The sequence below is a fragment of the Ambystoma mexicanum genome, chromosome 11 (assembly GCF_040938575.1).
Source record: "Ambystoma mexicanum isolate Mex_15411 chromosome 11, UKY_AmexF1_1, whole genome shotgun sequence".
In the NCBI taxonomy this organism is placed as follows: Eukaryota; Metazoa; Chordata; class Amphibia; order Caudata; family Ambystomatidae; genus Ambystoma; species Ambystoma mexicanum.
Genome location: NC_090934.1, coordinates 968,556,763 through 968,578,174, shown reverse-complemented (window position 1 = coordinate 968,578,174; position 21,412 = coordinate 968,556,763). Strand labels below are relative to the sequence as shown.

The 21,412-nt window shown below is 45.6% G+C and overlaps 1 protein-coding gene across 1 annotated transcript in view; it reads right to left on the bottom strand.

Moving 5' to 3' along the window:
- Nucleotides 1–204: 204 nt before the first annotated feature.
- LOC138504803 (spexin prohormone 2-like) overlaps nucleotides 205–21,412 on the bottom strand; it is a 157,318-nt gene continuing 136,110 nt past the window's right edge. The window contains exon 5 of the mRNA XM_069625268.1: nucleotides 205–934. Coding sequence (XP_069481369.1) covers nucleotides 876–934 — 59 coding nt within the window. The 3' untranslated portion in view covers nucleotides 205–875. The remainder of the gene's footprint in view (nucleotides 935–21,412) is intronic.

Below are 21,412 nucleotides of genomic sequence, written 5' to 3'. Positions count from 1 at the left end.
CTTCGAAAACCTTCATTTGCGGTTTTGCTACAAGGTTCCCCGACTAAGACACAGACTGTTATCCTTCTTACTTAGGAACTGAGGTTTGAGACTGGCTGTCTTCTCTCCGGGATTCAGCAAACAGGACAAAGAAATAAAGAAAATGTGTACCTTATAAAATTTGGAATAAGTCACACAAAAATAAATTACTTATAGATTTATTGACCACAAATATAATAACATAAAAAACACGGTAAGCCATACTAAAACTGGTAGCATTTTCTCCAACCATTGCTGAATGCAGAAAGAGAGATATGAAATGAAAAATATAATTAATCATTTTTAAAGAAGTCATACTTTTTACATCCACTATTATGACTATGGTAGTAACTATTCTGTGCCGACAGGCACACAGGGCATGTTGGAAATATTGCTGTCCATAATACTGTCAAAAGAACTCTTTGGATGGCGGTGACTTTGGTTAGGATCAGAACTCAGTGGAACACCTTTATGGGGTAAGTGTAATTTCTTTCACTGGAACCATCTTGCCGATATAACATGGCGTCCTTCCCTGCACATTTCATGAGGCTTTTTCCTGAGAGGGTACTCTGAGATACCTGAGAAAGAATGTTTTCACAAACACTTTCATTGGATTGACTGCACATACAGGTTCAACGGTTTTCAGAAGAGGGAGCCTGGTCTTTATGGAGTTGCTGGGCTTGACACAGGACTGGGTCAGTAGGCCCAACTCTTTTCTTTGGTTTCAGCCTTCATGAGATTTGTCATAGATAAAGAGAAGAAATCTGGTGCAGTAGTGGCAATTAAACAAGGACGGCATAGTTTGCAATATGAGAAAAGATTCATTCAATTTTCTGCCTGAAAATAACATCCATGTTTCAAGTAGTATGTCGTCTTCTGAAGTTGGTATTTTCCAGGGGCCTTGATCTCTCATAACCTAAAATGAAAATAGAAAGTTAAATTTAATGTCATTATTTGCAAAATGGTGAATATCTATATGGAAAGGTCTGAGTGGTTTACGAGATCCTTCAAGCTCAACAAGATCCATTTTGCTAAGACACTGGATTGAGTACTTGAGCTTACCACCTCGGCTGTTTTTAGCGCCTACAAGCCCTGTTGGGCCCTAGCGCTTTATACATTTTAAATATATAAATAAAATATCTCCAACAAAGTAAGCAGGACTGGGATAACTTTCTCAAAAGTGTTCCACAAGCTTCATGTTCCAGGTGCTTTTTCTTCTGGCCGAATCTGCCCGAACCTCTTTTAAGAGTTCTAAATCTTTAGGGAAGTTCAGCAAAAGTTCGGGCAGGTTCTTGTTGGTAAAAAAATGCATACACCCATTAACTTCAAATGGTGCAAGAAGGCAGAAATGGATAGGAGGAATGGGTAGCAGAGTTAGCAAGAGGAAATTGAGTTATGGGCATCTGTGAAATGTATCCAGGTAGGACAGCACAGTAAGATATTGCAGTAGGTTAATGCAACTTTTGCAGAGATCTATACGTTATCTGAATGTCCCAGGTTTGAATCTGGGTAAGAACAGCTCAGCCTTTCATCCTCCAGAAGTTGATAACATTACTAAAGTTGAAGCGGGCCATTGTAAGATTTAATGTCAGACCAGCAGGTTTAGTCACATGTCAGGCATACCTGACCTGCTTTTCATCGCCTGGAAGTTGATCCACTGAGTACACCCGAGGTTTATATTATGACTCTATAGGGCATTCGTATCAGAAATGGATCTGGAAATTCTAACGGGCTGGGGAAAAGTGTCTCGTGCTTTAGATGTCCATAAGGGTTCCTTCTGCTGAGTTTGCTTCTATAAGGACCACTGAAGTTAATGTGTGTATTCTAGTGGGAGCCCATGGGTTCAACTCAATAGCCTAAGCAAGGGCAGTAGGGCAGAGGTGCAGTCAGCCACATGTCAAGCATTCGCGATGCAGACTTTCATCCCTCGAATATCGATGTTGCTTAAATTCATGGCATTTAGTTGGGTAATGTAGCAATGTTATCTACTCTTTTCCTGGATAAAAATACATATCACATTTCTACAGCAAGTTTTTTTTCAAATGTTTGTTTGTCAGCAGAAAACAAAGAGTTGATTTTGGTTTCTATGCAGAAGACAGAGCAAGGTGCAAGCAAAGACATTAGTCAATTAGACAAATTTTCCTATTTGGGCACCGCTGGCAGGAAAGGTTTCAGCCTTTTCCATTAAGTTTATATTTTATTTGCTTTGAAACATTTGCTGTCAGGATATGGTTTGACCTCTCCTCCTCAACCCACTGTTTACAGCACCATTTCATCAGCAGGGAATTATCTTCAGTTCAACAAAAATGTGTTACCGAATGTTTTAATAATTTGGCATACCTTGCTGATAACCAAACACAGAAAAACAGTAGGTGACGAGGGATCAGCCGGATTTATGCACCCACAACTAAGAATAATCTTGAGGTTTCTTCCAAACTTTTGAGAAAATGTATGCGTGAGCGTCTGAGGGTTGAGCAAACAGACTTCAGAAGGTCGAGGAGAAGATGAGGTGTGGTGAAGCAGTAGGCAGGAATAATCACTTGGTGCAAACAGATTACAATGATTTTCTAAAATATCCCATGGCTTTCATTCTTAACTCTTTAAGGTAGTCTCTGAAACCAAAAGTTTACAAGATATTCACTGTGAATTTAGAAAAGGTCTGGCTTCGTAAATATAGAAGGAACATTTTCGCCAACAGGACAAACAAAAAAGGCCTATCTTCTAAACTTGCAAACTGAGACCTACGTTCTTTGCCAATGTGTGCATCACGTACGCTGCAGCTCAGAGTTCCCACACACAAGGAAAAGGCACACAGTGGAAAACATCCTGACAAGCGAGCCGTTCCATAAAATGTATTGTTGCATGACCACAATGTAAGTTCTTTTTTTGTGCATGATAGTTTATTTAAACTTTTATACACATTCCTTCAACACTTGCTACAAAACTTTCCACATAACAATTTCGCAGTGAAAGAAACAAAAACAAAACATTCATACATATTTAAATCATAAAATCATCATCATTTGCCCCCAAGGACCATACTCATTTGAGCAAATTATTATCACATTCAAGGGAAACTCTAATTTGATAGAAACAGGCTTGGACTGGCCCACAGGGCATTAGGCCCATGGCCGAGCCAGAAACACAAAATGCTGGTGTAGGACAGTTTATTGGGTCAAAGTGGGCCACTTCCTTGGCCAATTTGGGCCAGTTTGATGAGTTAATTCATTCTGTGGCTTTGACCAGTGTTTTGACCAGTGTTGCTGAATAAATATTATTTAAAATGCACAATTTGCATCACACTTAATCAAACAACTCCCCTTGGTTACTATTCAAACAGTGTCACAAAAGGAATGAATAGCCATTTGCAGTTGTGGGACACTTTTTCATTGCTCCCCAAGAGAATATTATGGCCCAGTCCGGCCCTGGATAGAAGCTTTATCAAAGAGCCGGCCCACAGAAGTAGAAAAGATTGTCAAGTCTGTCCTAAAATTCCAAGATGGTTTCCATGAAAACACTTGATTTAGTTGGGATACAGTGGCTGGATAAAATGCTGTCTCTCTAGCTTACACAGTTGCACTAGCGTCTTCAAACTAGAACATATCTTTCTCCCAGGACCAACTTGGGTCCTTCCTCTCCGACATCTTTTTGTCTACCTGTGGTGTGCCCCAGGGATCTAACCTCTCTCCCTGGCTGTTCAACCAATACCTGGCTCTCCTTGCCCACCGTATCGCTGCTCTCTGTCCCAATTTTCAGTGCTATGCGGATGACACCCAGCTCATTTTCAAGCTACCCTCGGCCTCCTCCTCTCCTTCCCTCGTCTCTGACTGTCTGTCTGCCATCCAGGAGTGGTGTGCCGCCAACGTCCTCTGCCTTAATGCCGGTAAGACTGAGATTCTACTCATCGGCACACCCACTCCCTCCTTCCCTGCAGGTCTCTGGCCGGCCTCTCTTGGCCCTCTTCCTACTCCCACCTGCAAGGCTAAAAACCTCGGGTCATCTTCGACTCTGCACTCTCCTCCTTCCCTCACATCTCTGACATCTCTAAGAAGTCACACTACCAGCTACACCTCCTCAGAGGTATTCTTCCTTTCCTCTCCTTCCCCCAGAAGGTCACTGTCTCCAAAGCTCTGGTCCTCTATAGGCTGGACTACTGTAACAGCCTCTATCTTAATCTGCCTGCCTCCACTCTCCGCCCTCTGCAACTCATCCAGAACAGGACTGCGAGACTTGTCCTTGGCCTCAAGCCCAGGGACCGTATCTCTCCAGGACTGAAATCTCTGCACTGGCTGCCAGTGGCTGCGAGGGTTAAGTTCAAAACCCTCTGCATTGCACACAAGGCCTTCTGTGATCTGGGGCTGTAATACCTTCAACTCTCTCTTCCTAAATATCTTCCTTCTCGAGCTCTTCGCTCATCCGCCTCCAACTCCCTCAGGGTCAGTCGCTTCTCCAAGCAACGAGTTGGTGGCAGATCACTCTCTTCGGCAGGGGCCTCTCTCTGGAACAGCCTTCCTGCCTCCCTGAAACCCAAGGAGAACCATCTCAGGTTCCGGAAGCACCTCAAAACCTTCCTCTTTGCTTCTGCTTTCTCTCCCCTTCTCCCCTGCTGAACTCCTGACTGAAACTGAACTGGTTTACCTGGCCACCTTTTCTGATCTCTGGCCCATGCCCTGTCAATTGCCCACCTGCACTGCCCCCCCGGCAACCCCTGCACCGGGGGACTGTTTTCTGTACCCCTTCAATCCCCCTACCAGCACTTACGCCTGCACTTCCTTGCACTTGCCACCAGCTGGCTGTTTATTTATCTTATTTATCATACTTTCCCATGTACTGCACTTTTCCCTCTCCCTTCCCCCTCGCACTTTTCGTTTCCCCCTTCCCATGCACATGCACGATCTGAATGACACCTGGCCTAGTAGGACCGTTGTCTGTGCCCCCCCTTTGCTTCCTCCCCTTGCGTTGTCACGCCTTGAAAAACTTGTGTATAGGTACGTTATAAATGCCATATCATATCATATCTCCAGGATGCACGCTTCCTGCATCACGAGAGGCTGAGTGCCACCGGCCACCACTGCATTCTGCTGCCACAGGTCTGTGGCTGTCTTTAGCGCACCTAACAAGGATAAAATAGCACTGAGGGTAAGAATTCACAGCTAAATGCCCCAATCTTAAAAAGAAACATTGTTCAATTTGCTAAACCATACCAAGTAAGGTCGAGTTCACTGGCTAAAAGCTGGATATTTTAACTTAGTCCAGTTTATCTAAGCACCTGACTTCATGTCCTTAGATTGCCAGGAATGCCATTGCTCGAGGCTCTGAAATCATTGTCATGCAATGAGCACCTTCAAAAACGCAATGAATAAACTTTCAGAAGTGTTTAAGGCATCTAAAATGACCTCTCATGACAGGAAACAGAAGTTCTGAAGTTGAAGTTGGCAACATGAGGGTGAGCAGTCACAACTAATAATTGGGTCACACGGGCAACCTGAAACTGTTTGGATAAACCTGAGATCTATACAACAAGATGTTCAACACCACCAAAGGAGCAACTCCATTTGTCTTTAAAGCTCCAACGCTACCTTGCTATGTTTCCATGTCGAAATGAGACGACGTATGACATAAAGGTGTCCTTGGGCAAGCGCAATGCTGACGGTGGCCATCAAGCCATAAGGTCAGCAATTCTACTAGTTAGAAACACAGTTCAGAATTAGGTGATGTTTAAAGCTCTCCCCACACACTAGCTAACACAGCACATTCCATGTATTGATCGGTAACATACACATAATAATAATAATGACCATAATAATCTTAGACACTTTGCTCTTCATATGTGACTTTAGTGTGGCAGGGAGACAGGTGATTCTTACTTAGTGAGCAGTGAGCTGTCATAATAATAATGTCAATCCGAGTGCTGCATCGGGGGAGACCGCTTAGGAGAGTGGTACAGCTGCTCTGGTGGTTCTTGGCCTTGGGCCTACGAAGATGTGGCTAGCCGTGTTGTCCTGAGCAGTGAAACATGGGCATATTGAACTGTAGGCATTCTGCAGGCCTGCATCACTAAGATAAGCCAGAACTTCATGAACTCGTTCTACAATACAATCGGCGGAGACATGTTTTCAATTCTAAAGAAAAAGCGGGTCTTAGACATACACATTGTTAAGTCTGAGGATTCATGATCTCGTTTGTTAATCATTAGACTGGCCGACGTTCTAAACAAGCACCAGCACATCTGACAGCTTTGGCTTGTGTGTTGCAAACGTGTTTTCTGCTTTCCCAGTTATTTCCATCATATGTTATGTTTCTGCGCTTTGGTACTGTGCTGAATTAGCACTGTAGTAGTTTGAAAGCATTTTATGGTAATAAGGAAGGTCAGCAGGCCTAACTTTGTTGGAGAATGCATTCACTAAAGCTCCTACCATTCTCAATCACCTGCGAGCTTTGCACTACTAAATGGAAATCCACCAGAAAGGAGATGCTTACTTAATCCAGGCAGGTCTTTACACCAAAGAACTGTCTACTCAGCGTGATTGCTGGAGATCTGCGACGCGGTGCCTGCGAGTAGACCATTGCTACTAACTCCCATCGTTACCAGGGGTGGACGGGGAAACAAAGGAGGCCCTGGAAATAATGCTCAAAGTTCTTACACATGTTCAGCAAGCCCAACCCTTTTCCCATGGGAACATTTGGAAATACCACGCAAAAGAGTCCCAGGATGCAGCGGCCTATCAGGACGTCTCCAGAGTTCCCCATAGGCCAGTCCAACGCTGACCTCTACTCCGCAACACACTCTCCATGTGGCAGAAGGTGGAATACCGGATATTAAACCAACTGTGTATCTCCATGCTTTTTAAGCTCAATATAAGAATATAAGCACAGAAATATATGTAACGGGATGCACTGCGATTGCAATATACACTTTAAACTCAAAACCAAATATTTTCAGCACCTTTGAAGGTACCTTAAGAGTAGAGACTACACTAGAGTATTGTGCAACGAGCCCTGGTTCTCCTGACTATTCAATCAATTGGTAAGAGGCCTTCGGGATTTGGCATCCGCCCCTTAAATGACAGAGATCATTTAATTAGGTATACCTCTGTGAAAAGCCTAGGTTGCTATCTTTTGGTCACACTCTGTATTTATTAAACCAAAAATATCTGCCAGATCGCCAAGCTCCTTGTTGGCTTTGCAGCCTTTTATTGCCTTGGATTTCTCTGGCCAGCACCTACCATGCTTGCTCTGGAAATTAGCATGGTGTCATTGGAATACCCATGAAGCCGTGCGGTTTTGATTAGAGACGACTGCTTTCTTCCCGTAAATCTTATCATATTTTCACCGAAGATGTTTACAAAGGGTTGAGTGCAGAGCTGAGTGTTTTGATGGTAGAGTGAGAACAAACATGGGCAGCCTATTCTTCTTTGGTAGAACCTGTTCAGCACGATACACCCACATGACAAATTACAAAGTGCTTTCGCAAAGGCCATGCATGCCCCAGCCCCCTCAGACAATGCAAGGATTCATTCCTTTTAATTGCATGAGGAGCAATAATTAAAGTTTCAATTTGCCATTTTCCTATCCTGAACTCCAGTGGGAAATGCATGCTGGTTTTCCTGTGCCTTCACAGCACCTCTCCGTGTCCATTGTGGGAGGCCTGGGGTGATACAGGGGACCGGTGAACCAAAGCTGCAGCGGGAAACAGGTAAGAAAGCCTTTTTGATTTTTGTATGTATGATGTGTGTCTTATGAGTGTGTGTGGTGCGTGTTGGATGTATTTATGGGTGAATGGGTATGAATGTGATTGTGTGAATGTTCTAGGGGTGCTCGTGTGGAGAATTCCTTGTCAGTGAATGTGAGAGAAGGTACATGGGTCAGTGAAAGGGTGCTGATCGGAATGAATGTGATTGTGTGAATGTTCTGGGTGACGGCCCATGTGGAGAATGCAGTGTGACTGAAGGTGAGAGAAGGTGTATGGGTGGGTGGCTGGTGGGTGAATGGGTATGAATGTGATTGTGAATGTTCTGGGCGGGTGGGTGCCTGCATTGAGAATGCAGTGTGAGTGAATGTGAGAGAAGGCATATGGGTGAGCGACAGGTGGGTGAAGGGGACTGACTGACTGTGAATGTTCTAGGTAGGTGGGTGAAGGCATGGAGAATACAGTGTGAGTGAATGTCAGAGAAGGTGTATTGGTGAGTGACTGGTGGAATAGGTAGTAATGTGATTGTGTGTGACAATTCTGGGTGGGCCCCTGTGTGGAGAATGTAGTGTGAATGTTCTGGGTGAGCCTGTGAGTGAATGTGAGAGAGTGTATGCATGAGTGGTTGGTGAGTGAATGGGTATAAAAGTGATTATGTGTGCACATGAGGTGCTGGAGGACCCGGAGAGCAGTGGAGCATTGTTGACATTTCTGTAAGTGGCATGGCATTTTACTAGCATTTACGGGCAAAGCCAACTTGATGCGCGTCATTACATAGCTAGAATGGCATTTGGGTCCATCCAGTTTAGCCATTTGTTACTCTGCCATAACATTTTTAACTGAATATTTCTAATAAAGCAATAAAAGCATTATAAGTGTTATTACGTGACTAGACTGACAGTTTGGTGCAGCCAATCTAGCCATTTCCTACTGTGGCGTGACATTTTTAGCTGGGTATCAATGATAAAGCAAGCATGATAAGTGTTATTAAATGGCTAGAGTGGCATTTTGGTGCAGACAGCCTAGCTATTTCTTCCAGTGGCAGGATATATTTTACTGAGCATCTATTATAAAACAAGTGTGATAAGTGTTCTTGCATGTTTTGACTGGCCTACATTGGAGGCCGTTTTGACATGTTTTTTTTTATTGTGGCATGGCATTTTTGATGGCAAAGGCAACCAGAGTATGTTCTTACATGGGTGTACTGGCATATATTGGGGGAGCCAGCTTGGTGATGTTTTCTTATAGTATTATTGCTGTTATTATGTGCAGCGCTAACATGAGTATGTTCTTTTATGGGAATACTGGCATACATTGATGCAACCGTAATGGAAGTATATGGGCAAAGCCAACATGAAACTGTTTTTTATACTGGTATATATTGTGGGGAAAGGTATGAAAATGCATTGGCAAAGGCTCCTGTGTACCATTGGTGACCTGCATGAATTAAATTAGAAAGTGTGCTGTGTAATGCACCATTTTAACCAATTATTCAAAACATTTTCTCATGGAGAGCCATTTGTTCTCCCCTTAAAAAAAAACTCCTTTTTGTTGGTTCGGGCTCCCTCTCTACGCTCGGTCTCTCTTGTACACTTGTGGCAAATATGTACACCCCACCAATAAAAGAACTCAGCAGCCAACACTGGTGGATGGTACATTTTGGTACCAGGGGACATTCACCCTCCCCTTGTTTCGATGCTGGGTGAAAGATTTAAGCTTTGAATAAAAAAAAAACCTTCTTCCACCCAGCGCAGTGTGCATGTGGCTCTGCAGCGGCATGATCCTCATGGACATTGCGCACACGTGGTGGTCCAGGATGGCCCGTAGTGCGGCGGGTCCCGTGCTTTGTTGAGGAGCTTGGCGGGTTGGGGGCCCTCAGCATGGGGACTTGCAAGGGCGCACCCGCCTTTTGTGTTACACCACTGCTCTTAGCACCAGAGGTTTGCTGCTTAGAGTGGCCCTCATTAGCAGAGCTGGAGCTGGTCTGCAGCTTTAACACTGTCAGTAAGATACTGCAATATCAGATGTCACTTGAAATCCCTCGGTGGAATATAGAATATTGTTGATAGTTACTTAACTAAAATTCTGTATATTACATGCAAGGACCTCAGTTTCATGTTTCTACTGATTTGTACAGACACACACAGATGGAAATCAAGTTGTTTCCTGTCCGTATTTGTTTGTAAAAAATGAAAAAAGGTAAATAGCGCTGCTGCTTGGTTCCGCCACAGGGATTTATGCCTGGCAGAGACATGTCTGCGGAGAATGACACAAGGGAAGTCTAAGGGCCTCATTACACGGACGGCGGTAAGGGTTAACGGTCACCGTTAATGGCAATGGTGACCGTTAACCCTTACCGCCATACTACGAGGTCCCTTAGCGGGTTGGTGCTTTAACGCCTGCTTTTTGCAGGCGTTAAAAACCAACCCGCTAAGGGACCTCGGAGCTAATTACGGCACCGCAAAATTGCGGTGCCGTAATTAGCGACTTCCCCATTCCCATAGAGCCCTATGGGGCAGAAATGGGAATGGGGAAGGGCAATGGCGGAAGGGGGATTTACCGCCCCACCGACCTTGGAATGGGGCGGTAAATCCCCTTACCGCCAAGGCGGTGCCGGTAATTTACCGGCATGGTCCAGGGTGCTAATAGCACCCTGGATCACCGCCTTCCGTGTAATGAGGCCCTAGTCAAGGAAGGGATTGCCATTGTTTCTGTTGATCTTGCTCAAGTCAACACCAGTCACAGGAGTAGCAGTTTGAATGCATCATAGTTCACAACCAAGAGAAGGAAAATTAGGACATAGTGGATAGGAGATGGTTTTGAGTTTTGTGCAAAATAGACAGTAGGGTGGAGTAGACCGGATATGAAGTGGTAGAACATTCCAAGAATACGGAAAGAACGGAAACGAGATTGGGCGGGGGGGGGGGGCAGAGGTTGGCTGGGGACAGATAGAAGGAACTGGGACTGCAGAGCAAGAGAGGAGGTATGCAAAGAAACCAAGGAGCAAAGGTACCCAGGAGCACCATGGACACATTTAAAAATGATACAAAGAAAGAGGAACTGGGGATGAGCTTCAAAAGATAACCAAGGAAGAGAGTGAAGGGAAGGGGTAATGGAAGAGCGTCGGGCAATACAGCGGAGGATGCGAACAGCAGCGCGCGCCGAGGGACAAGATGTGGCGCAGGAAGAGTATACACTTATACATGTGTAACTATATCTGGACTTAAGTTGCAGGCTCCGGCACCAGGTGCATCATATATGCTATTCAAGCAAATGGTAAACCATTTTTATTCAAGTTAATACAGAAGTGTGGCTTGATGTGCAGGAACTCAGCCACATTACAGGTATCCAATGCTAGTGCACATTGTTCCATGGAATGGAAGTGGAAAAATACTAGATGCATTTCACTTATTTACGGAGTGTCACAGACAGCCCAACCACTTCCCAGGAGAGGACACCGTAGTCAGAAATGACGCTATACCTTGGAGGCAGTTGCAGGGTCTCCATTGAACTATTTGCAGGGCCTAGGGCCGTCCCTCTCTCTCCCTCACCTCACCTCACCTCCCTCCCTAGCCCAGGCGCCCTTAATACCTGTTCAGAGGTCCCGGATCGGTAACCCCTTCTGCCTAATCTCTAGGCTTTCTAACTTGCTCAGAACCTTCCTAACTGTCCCTACTCAAATGAAAGTTCGTATTTTTAAAGCTTGGGAAAAAGTTCCTTTCCTATCGCTCTGTTGGATTCACCTAAATCACTTGCCATCCTTTCCCTCTTACTGTCTACTTGCATCTTGCCCTTTCTGATCTTATCACAATTCACTCCTCCTCCCTCTCCTTGTCTTCCCACCAACACACTCCTTCTCACACTACTACACCCCTACTTCTACTACTACACCCCTCCTCTCACTACTGCATCCTTCCTCCACCACTATACTACACAGCCACTCTCCTTTCACTCAGTACTATTCACTTCACAGTCACTCCCTACACATATATAGAGCTCTCTTCAGCACCCACCACACACTCAAGCAGACACCCTCTGCCGAACACTCTTCACTCTTAATCCACACCTCAGCATGTGCAAGAAACTCCTCCAGGAACCGCTGCTTCCTTCTGCCTCCTGCGGGTCTCTAGTCTTCCTCCTCCACTGCTGACCTCACCCAGATAACCCACACCTCAGCATGTGCAAGAAACTCCTCCAGGAACCGCTGCTTCCTTCTGCCTCCTGCGGGTCTCTAGTCCTCCTCCTCCACTGCTGACCTCACCCAGATAACCCACACCTCAGCATGTTCAAGAAACTCCTCCAGGAACCGCTGCTTCCTTCTGCCTCCTGCGGGTCTCTAGTCCGCCTCCTCCACTGCTGACCTCACCCAGATAACCCACACCTCAGCATGTTTAAGAAACTCCTCCAGGAACCGCTGCTTCCTTCTGCCTCCTGCGGGTCTCTAGTCTGCCTCCTCCACTGCTGACCTCACCCAAAAAACCCACACCTCAGCATGTTTAAGAAACTCCTCCAGGAACCGCTGCTTCCTTCTGCTTCCTGCTGGTCTCTAGTCTGCCTCCTCCACTTCTGTCCTCACCCAGATTACCCACACCTCAGCATGTGCAAGAAACTTCTCCAGGAACAGCTGCTTCCTTCTGCCTCCTGCTGGTCTCGAGTCTGCCTCCTCCACTGCTGACCTCACCCGGATAACCCACACCTCAGCATGTGCAAGAAACTCCTCCAGGAACCACTGCTTCCTTCTGCCTCCTGCTGGTCTCTAGTCTGCCTCCTCCACTGCTGACCTCACCCGGATAACCCACACCTCAGCATGTGCAAGAAACTTCTCCAGGAACCGCTGCTTCCTTCTGCCTCCTGCTGGTCTCTAGTCTGCCTCCTCCACTGCTGACCTCACCCGGATAACCCACACCTCAGCATGTGCAAGAAACTCCTCCTGGAACCGCTGCTTCCTTCTGCCTCCTGCTGGTCTCTAGTCTGCCTCCTCCACTGCTGACCTCACCCAGATAACCCACACCTCAGCATGTGCAAGAAACTCCTCCAGGAACCGCTGCTTCCTTCTGCCTCCTGCTGGTCTCTAGTCTGCGTCCTCCACTGCTGGCCTCACCCAGATAACCCACACCTCAGCATGTGCAAGAAACTTCTCCAGGAACCGCTGCTTCCTTCTGCCTCCTGCTGGTCTCTAGTCTGCCTCCTCCACTGCTGACCTCACCCAGATAACCCACACCTCAGCATGTGCAAGAAACTCCTCCAGGAACCGCTGCTTCCTTCTGCCTCCTGCTGGTCTCTAGTCTGCCTCCTCCACTGCTGACCTCACCCAGATAACCCACACCTCAGCATGTGCAAGAAACTCCTCCAGGAACCGCTGCTTCCTTCTGCCTCCTGCTGGTCTCTAGTCTGCGTCCTCCACTGCTGGCCTCACCCAGATAACCCACACCTCAGCATGTGCAAGGAACTCCTCCAGGAACCGCTGCTTCCTTCTGCCTCCTGCTGGTCTCTAGTCTGCCTCCTCCACTGCTGACCTCACCCAGATAACCCACACCTCAGCATGTGCAAGAAACTCCTCCAGGAACCGCTGCTTCCTTCTGCCTCCTGCTGGTCTCTAGTCTGCGTCCTCCACTGCTGGCCTCACCCAGATAACCCACACCTCAGCATGTGCAAGAAACTTCTCCAGGAACCGCTGCTTCCTTCTGCCTCCTTCTGGTCTCTAGTCTGCCTCCTCCACTGCTGACCTCACCCGGATAACCCACACCTCAGCATGTGCAAGAAACTCCTCCAGGAACCGCTGCTTCCTTCTGCCTCCTGCTGGTCTCTAGTCTGCCTCCTCCACTGCTGACCTCACCCAGATAACCCACACCTCAGCATGTGCAAGAAACTCCTCCAGGAACCGCTGCTTCCTTCTGCCTCCTGCTGGACTCTAGTCTGCGTCCTCCACTGCAGGCCTCACCCGGATAACCCACACCTCAGCATGTGCAAGAAACTCCTCCAGGAACCGCTGCTTCCTTCTGCCTCCTGCTGGTCTCTAGTCTGCGTCCTCCACTGCTGACCTCACCCGGATAACCCACACCTCAGCATGTGCAAGAAACTTCTCCAGGAACCGCTGCTTCCTTCTGCCTCCTTCTGGTCTCTAGTCTGCCTCCTCCACTGCTGACCTCACCCGGATAACCCACACCTCAGCATGTGCAAGAAACTCCTCCAGGAACCGCTGCTTCCTTCTGCCTCCTGCTGGTCTCTAGTCTGCCTCCTCCACTGCTGGCCTCACCCAGATAACCCACACCTCAGCATGTGCAAGAAACTCCTCCAGGAACCGCTGCTTCCTTCTGCCTCCTGCTGGTCTCTAGTCTGCGTCCTCCACTGCTGGCCTCACCCAGATAACCCACACCTCAGCATGTGCAAGAAACTTCTCCAGGAACCGCTGCTTCCTTCTGCCTCCTGCTGGTCTCTAGTCTGCCTCCTCCACTGCTGACCTCACCCAGATAACCCACACCTCAGCATGTGCAAGAAACTCCTCCAGGAACCGCTGCTTCCTTCTGCCTCCTGCTGGTCTCTAGTCTGCGTCCTCCACTGCTGACCTCACCCAGATTACCCACACCTCAGCATGTGCAAGAAACTCCTCCAGGAACCGCTGCTTCCTTCTGCCTCCTGCTGGTCTCTAGTCTGCGTCCTCCACTGCTGACCTCACCCAGATAACCCACACCTCCCTGTTCCTGGCTCTCCCTTTATACTTCCCCTCTGTTTGCCATTGTCCACCTTTCCAAAACCAAGCTGCTTCTGTCTCCTTTCCAGGGCGTGTATGTATGTGATGCAAATTATAATTATTACTCCTAGCACCGCCCACCTCTTTGGCCTGGCTTTGCCCCTTGAAGTATTTGGCATTGGGGAAAATGATTTTGTAGTGTTGATGTGAGGACTTGGGGCACTTCCTCGTGGTATAGGGTAGATAAGTCTTTTCCATGAGCTTCACTGCTCTGGCATGGCAGGTCTTGCCTGCCTGGGGCTTTGCACGGTCTTGCGGCATTGCCACGTGCCGTTTTATCGTGCGGCTGCTTCTTCCCTCCAGTGGTGATTGATTCTGCTCTTGGCAGCATTGGAGTTTCATTTCGGTGATTCACTGCAGCAAATGTTCCCGGTGTTGCCGGGAGTGAGGGACAGGCTTGCGTTGCATGTTTATATCATGATCTGAAATGACAAACATAACTTTGCACATTGAGGCATGGGACAAGTGAAGCTTCTGCCTTCGGTCCTACAGGCACATGTGCAAGGGGTAAAGACTGATTTCCTCCTAGTGGCCACCTTCCACCTTAGTGGTAGGGTTAGTACTGATTTACCACAGGCTCACCGCCCCCCATTCCCTCAGCTGAGAGGGGTCCCTACCCCTTTTTCACAGGGCCAGTTTACTGGCCATGTCACAAGAACAAAAATGCATGTCAATAAATGCTGAGAAAATCACCAAAAATCAATATAAACCAAAACAGACAGAAATGCCAAGAACATAAATAGAATAAAACTGGGATCGCTGATTACATGCTACAGCTCAGAGTTGTAACACACCGGATAAACACACACTGCTAACATGTTCCCTGACATATTATGCAACTCTTCATATTGTATCACATTATATGCTGCAGCTCAAAACAGTCACACAAACAAAAATGTAAACTGAATTGCAACATTATCATGGACCTTACACACAGAGGGGAAAGGGTAACAGTTTTAGTAATGATGCTTCCGTTTAAAGGCAGTGGCCCAATACAAGATTCTCTTGCATCAAGGAAAATTTGATTGCAATGCTTTGGGTGTTCAATCGACATATCTACCACATTGAAATGCTGCACAAAGTGGAAAGCAAATTCATGCGCCAAGCAGCATAAAAACAAAAGAAGTTTATGAAATCAGCATTCAATAACTCTTTCTCCAATGTGTGTGATTGCACTATCTTCTGCAAAAAGTTTGGCACTACAACAGAGCTACACCATGATGCAGTCTCTGTGCACTACACAGCTGATTGACACCGGGGTTCCTCTATATTTCCATGAAAGGAGTTCACAGAGAGCTAAAGCTCTCTCAAGCCAAACCTGATAATTCAGTATTTAGAAATGTATTCTTTTTTTTATTGCCTCAAACAGCTGTTTCAACAACAAACAAAAACATCTTCAACACATGGCCGATAGAGCCATGTGTGATGGTGTCCATTGTTTAGCCACTTGGTGCTCTGCCCCACATTGCTTGCTGATCTCTGGGGCCAAAAGAAGGTTCACAGGCGCTCATCCATGGCGCGTTGTTAGAGCATTGAGTAACAACTGCCTGGTCACAGTCACAGAATAAGGGCTTTGCTTAGTGTATCTTTTGGGTGGATGGGTGTTTGCAGGTCCAAAGTGAGCACGAGTAATCTGTGTACCTTCAGGAGTTCTATAAGTACCATCGAACATTACTCGCAATCAGCAGGCAAGATAATGCTGCAGCATAGGCAAAATGGAAGTGCATATCTGAAAAATGCAAAAAGCTGCATTAGTGCTCAATATGAGGGTGCTCTGAAACTCCAGTATCAAATAGAAGGGCAGCACACACTATTTTGCAGAGTACACAATGGTAGTATTGACGTGGATGGCATGACGTATCCAACTGGTACTATATCAGTGAATACCTGTGAAAAGGTAAGAACAAATGGCAGAGGACATTTGTACCATGGTGCACTACGCCTCGTGTACTTCCCACATGATCCAGAACACAGCAGTGCCAATACAGTACATATGTAAGCACAAAAGCAGCAGTGACTGCACTGCTCACACTTTCCAGGACAGAAGGCGTATGTAGGTGAGGGTCCATTACATGACGCACTTTTGTAAAGTGAATCAACAAAGCCACTATGCATATTTAAGCATGCATCTGCACCTGAAGCCCGGTAACCACACTGTAGAGTGGCCCTGGGGCCACAAAATGAAAATGGGCTTGGCGGTAGTGATTCATACATTATATCTCACTTCAGCACAGTGTGACATGGCTCCTACATTCTCTGCCTAATATTGTGAACAGAGTTCTATTGTTTTATGATCATCCCATAACATGAATGTTCTGTGATTTGACTTTGTGCTGCTCATTGTTCCTCTGGCAGTTTGCCTAGAGGCAGGCATACTTTATATTGGACTTGAGAGCAACATTTGGTGATGCCTCTCCATTTTGTCACTAATGTGTAGTTCCTAAATATCTTAGAGATCAGGGCTCTCTCTCCAGTTGTGTCTCTCCAATCATTCTCTGTCCATTTTGCATCCCCCTCTGATTGTGCATAGGTTGATCACTGCATTGCAACCTGCAGAGACATGGTGGCTGGTAATAGTATGAAGTGTATATCGTTAGGTTGTAGTCAGGCCTCCACATAAGGTGGGTACGAGGCCTTTTTACGCATGAAAATCATGTAAATATGACAGCTTTATTATTTTTCTGGGTACATTTACACACAGGTTTAGAGCAGAGGGCAGCGCAAAGGTCAGGTTACTTGACAAAAACCAGAAGGCTTCTTTTGATGTTCATCTACATGGATGTAATTGCAAGCCACCTCTGAAACAGAATGTATTTCTCTGAAGCCTTTCAAAAAAATAAACTGCACACTGTGGTAAAAGGAATGGGTTCTTTCCATTCAGCTTCAGAAGCACTGTGCATGTTTTCCTAGAATTTTAGGATTGTATAACTTATAAGATGGAAAACTAAGTTGCAATTGAGAATTAATATTTTTTAACAAGTTTTTCCAGTGAAAGCAAACAATTGTATTTTTCAAAGTTCCAGTGTGGTGTGCATAATCATGCAGAGGCAGATCAGTTTTACACTTATAATTTAATTTACACTCTAATTATAAAAACAGTGTGTAAAATGATGACTATGAACAGTCTAGTTTACATCCATTCAACCTTGCATTCAATGAGTACATTACTATAAATGGTCAGTGGCAGCAGAGTCTTTGCTCAAGGGTGAGTGATTGTCATTACACTGATTACAGGTGTTCTAGCCTCTCAAATCTTCAGGACTACAATTAAAACATCCAAAACCTGACTCTCAAGGAAGTGCAAGCGCTGTTCAAAAACAAACAATTGAAATAGAAACTCAGCAAAACCTGTCCCTGTGATAATCCAGATAGTTATTTAACTTTTTGTAGCGCTTCATGAATGGCTCGCCATACATCTAGGTACTGTGATTATTATGCCTCAGTCGATATTCAGTTAACCAACCTCTGAAGGATGTTAGCCAATAAGATAGCTCAGCCGGTTGAGCACTCGTTGCTGCAATCTGTGCGTGATCTGTAGGTTGCGGGTTTGAATCCCAGCAAGTCCAACTCAGCCTTTCATTCTTTTGAGGTCGATAAAGGAGTACCGACTTTGGTTTGGTGGTAATTGTGATAAATATGTTCTATTCACAGCGCTTTGCCAAAGAGCTATATGAATAACCATTTGACCACTAGATTAGATATAGAATTTATCATGGAGTCCATGCCTCTCTGCACTGTTGTGTCATAACAATAGCTCCAGGAAATTAGGACTTTCATTAAACATCAAAAGACGTGAGTTTGAATCTCAAACACACAATACAATTCATGTTTGCTTTACTATATAATTGCCACTGAGCTATCCTGCCGGGACGGAGAGATCAAATGGCCAGAAATAATGAAAGGTGTATTCTATCACAATGCAGAAAGCTGCCGCATAGTAATGATTTCCATACAGTTTTTGCACACGTCGGCTGGATGTCGCATACATTTTACTCTCTTGCAAAGGAGAAAAGTCATTTTGACTCTCTTAAAATCACATTTATTCTCCAAATTCTTATCTGTAAAACTGGTTGCAGTGCAAGTTAATTGGAGATTGTATCTACTGGATCCAAATGTTATCAAGGGGCATCTTCTTTTGTATGGCATGTGGGTGGAATGCTTAATTACTTTGAGTTTCACGGCCACAGGGAGAACTATTTGCTGCACTATCAGATTGAAATCTGCTACACAATACTTTATTAATTATCTGGTATTTATTTTGCAAAATATGTATAAGAATCAAATGTTTACATTACATTCATGAGGATTTAGGCTCACATATGTGTCACAGGCGCATTTCATTCAATGACCACTGGAAGGACATTGTTCATATTGCAGAGTTTTACTGCAGGAAATGAACTTGAAACATTTCTCTGATCACAACCTTTACAGCTAAATCTTGTTCATGGATTTGTGAACAAGCTTCAAGTAGCCCTTGAACTGTGCCCAGGGAATATTGATCAGATTTAGATCTGGTGACTCGAGATGCGTCCTGAGCCAATGAAGACTCTGGTTCTCCAAGAATGCCCCAGTTTAGGAATCTCCTGGGTCGTTTTCCATAAATATGCATCACTGGGTATAAACATTTTGGAGATGTGGGAACATCGCCCCACAGACAATGATTTGATGCAGTGTCCTGTCTACGAAGTCACTTCACCTTATTCACATTACTATCATAAGTGACAGCCTAGAACATACCAAAAAACCCTGTTACTGTACTGTGCATAAGCATTGCACATAAACACTGTGCACAAAATAAAGAAGCACCCCCTCTAACCACCTCATGTCAACTGGACCTCCCCTTAATCCAACTGGACATTTTGTGAGCAGCACAGGATTGCAAGAAATTACCTAAAAACGGAATAAACCTACTGAATACATACAGTATTGTCCGACATTAGAGAACACTTAAGAAGCAGACATGCAATGTTTTACTCTTCAGCAAGGCTAGGGAAACTGCGGCTCTCCAGATGTTCAAGCCTATGACTCCCACTATCCCTTACCATTTACTACACTAGATATTGCTGATGGGAGTCACAGGCCAACACGTAATGTACATAAGGACCTCACCAAAACACAGCACCAAACGTAAAGCTGTTTATTCTCTCCTCAGGATATGGCCCTCCCCAGTCTGCATGGACCTTTTTCATTGTGGTGGTGTCCAGGGCAGGTTTTACCTGGGCGCTCCGGATCTTGGATTTTCTGAATCAGAGTCTCCCCTCTGGCAAGACCACCTTGCTGGGGAATAGGAACCACCGGAATAGGTGTGTTCAGAGAAAGTGATCTGAGAGGCACGGAAGAAAAAAACCTGAAAGCTTAGAGGAAGACTCCGATATTCAATGCTTGGTATCCATAGTAACAGGATAAACTGGGCCAACAAGCAGTTGGAAGCTGGTTGCTGGGTATCCAGAAGGCAGAGACACCCAGCATTCACTCAAGGATGGAAGAAAGAGTAAGAGGAAGGAAAGGGCAAATGGGAAAAGGCTCAGTCATACACACGGTACTCATGCACATTGAGGTGCACGCCCACCACTGGTCTCTCCAGTACAAACCATACTGTGATCGCGGCACCGAAACAAAAACCGAAGTCCACTATATTGGATGAGGCAGATTCGACGACGGAAGGCTGCCATTTTGGGAAGATCACAGCATGGATTCAATGGTACAGGTAAGCACATATGACTACCCCTCAACAGTCAGCGGTGGCAGGTGTTGCGCCGACCCAGGTGAGTTCGGACAGATGGACACAAAATTGCAAATGACAGTAAGAATATGACTGACATCACAGTACTGTACACACACCATAAATGATTAGAAAACCCTTAGGGGAGATTTTGAAACAGGAAGAGAGCAGTGCATAGCAGTATGCGACTTATGTTACAGTGCACCATTTCCAACGCAGAGCTCTCTGAGCATGGTATATTACTCCATTTGTGCCTTTAATCTAGGAAAGCGAGCATAGCAGAGATTTTAGCTGTAGCACTGTTCTTTCCTCATTCTCTGGAAGGAAGGAGCCAGTGATTTCATGCAGGTGATTCAAATACAGTATAACAAAGTAAAAGGGAGTGTTACTGTTCAGAACATCCCAGTTTGATTTCTCATACAGTACAGTACAGCACAGCACCCACCCACTATACAACACCCCACAACACTTTAATCACTGCCACAGATGGCACAAGTATTTTTTAAATTGAAATGTAAGTGGATCCTAAGGCCATCTCTCTCTCATCTCCAAGGAACTCCTCCCTAGACCAGACGACTTTAGTCCCAGGCTAGTATTTAGTGATTGTTTCCCTCATTATGCTAATCACTAAATAAGCTAAAATCAAAACCTGTAGGCTCTTGGCCTTATCTCTCTAACCTCACTCAGGAACTGCCAAACTTTCCCTACACTAACCAGTTCTTAGCCTTCTATAGGGATATGATAGTTTATTTATAACGCGCTTAATACCCAGAGGTTGCTAAGCGCGCACCCAGGGATCAAACCCGTGTTGCTCCGTGCCATCTTGCTTACAAGGTGAGCATGTTGCCCCTGAGCTATCCTCCCGAGACTATATGGAATAGTGTCTTACAAATGTTTTTCTTGAGTCAGTCTTTTCCTTTCAGTCTCACTCTCTGCTCTCCCTCTCCTACCCTTGTCTTCTCGTTTCCTTCTCCAACTACACCATATCTACTCACTCCCCCCACCATGTTACTGTCCCTTCAGGCATCTCATACTCTTTCTGGTCTTTGCCTTTACCCTTAGATGTTACTACCTATTCTTTGTTGTCACTACTTGCTTCTGCCCCACCACTAATCCCTCCTCTACTCCATTACTCCCTCCTTCACTCTACTTTCTCCTATACTCGACTAATCCTTACTCCAGTCTACTACTACTCAGACACATTGCTTTCACTCAGTACCATACACTTTGC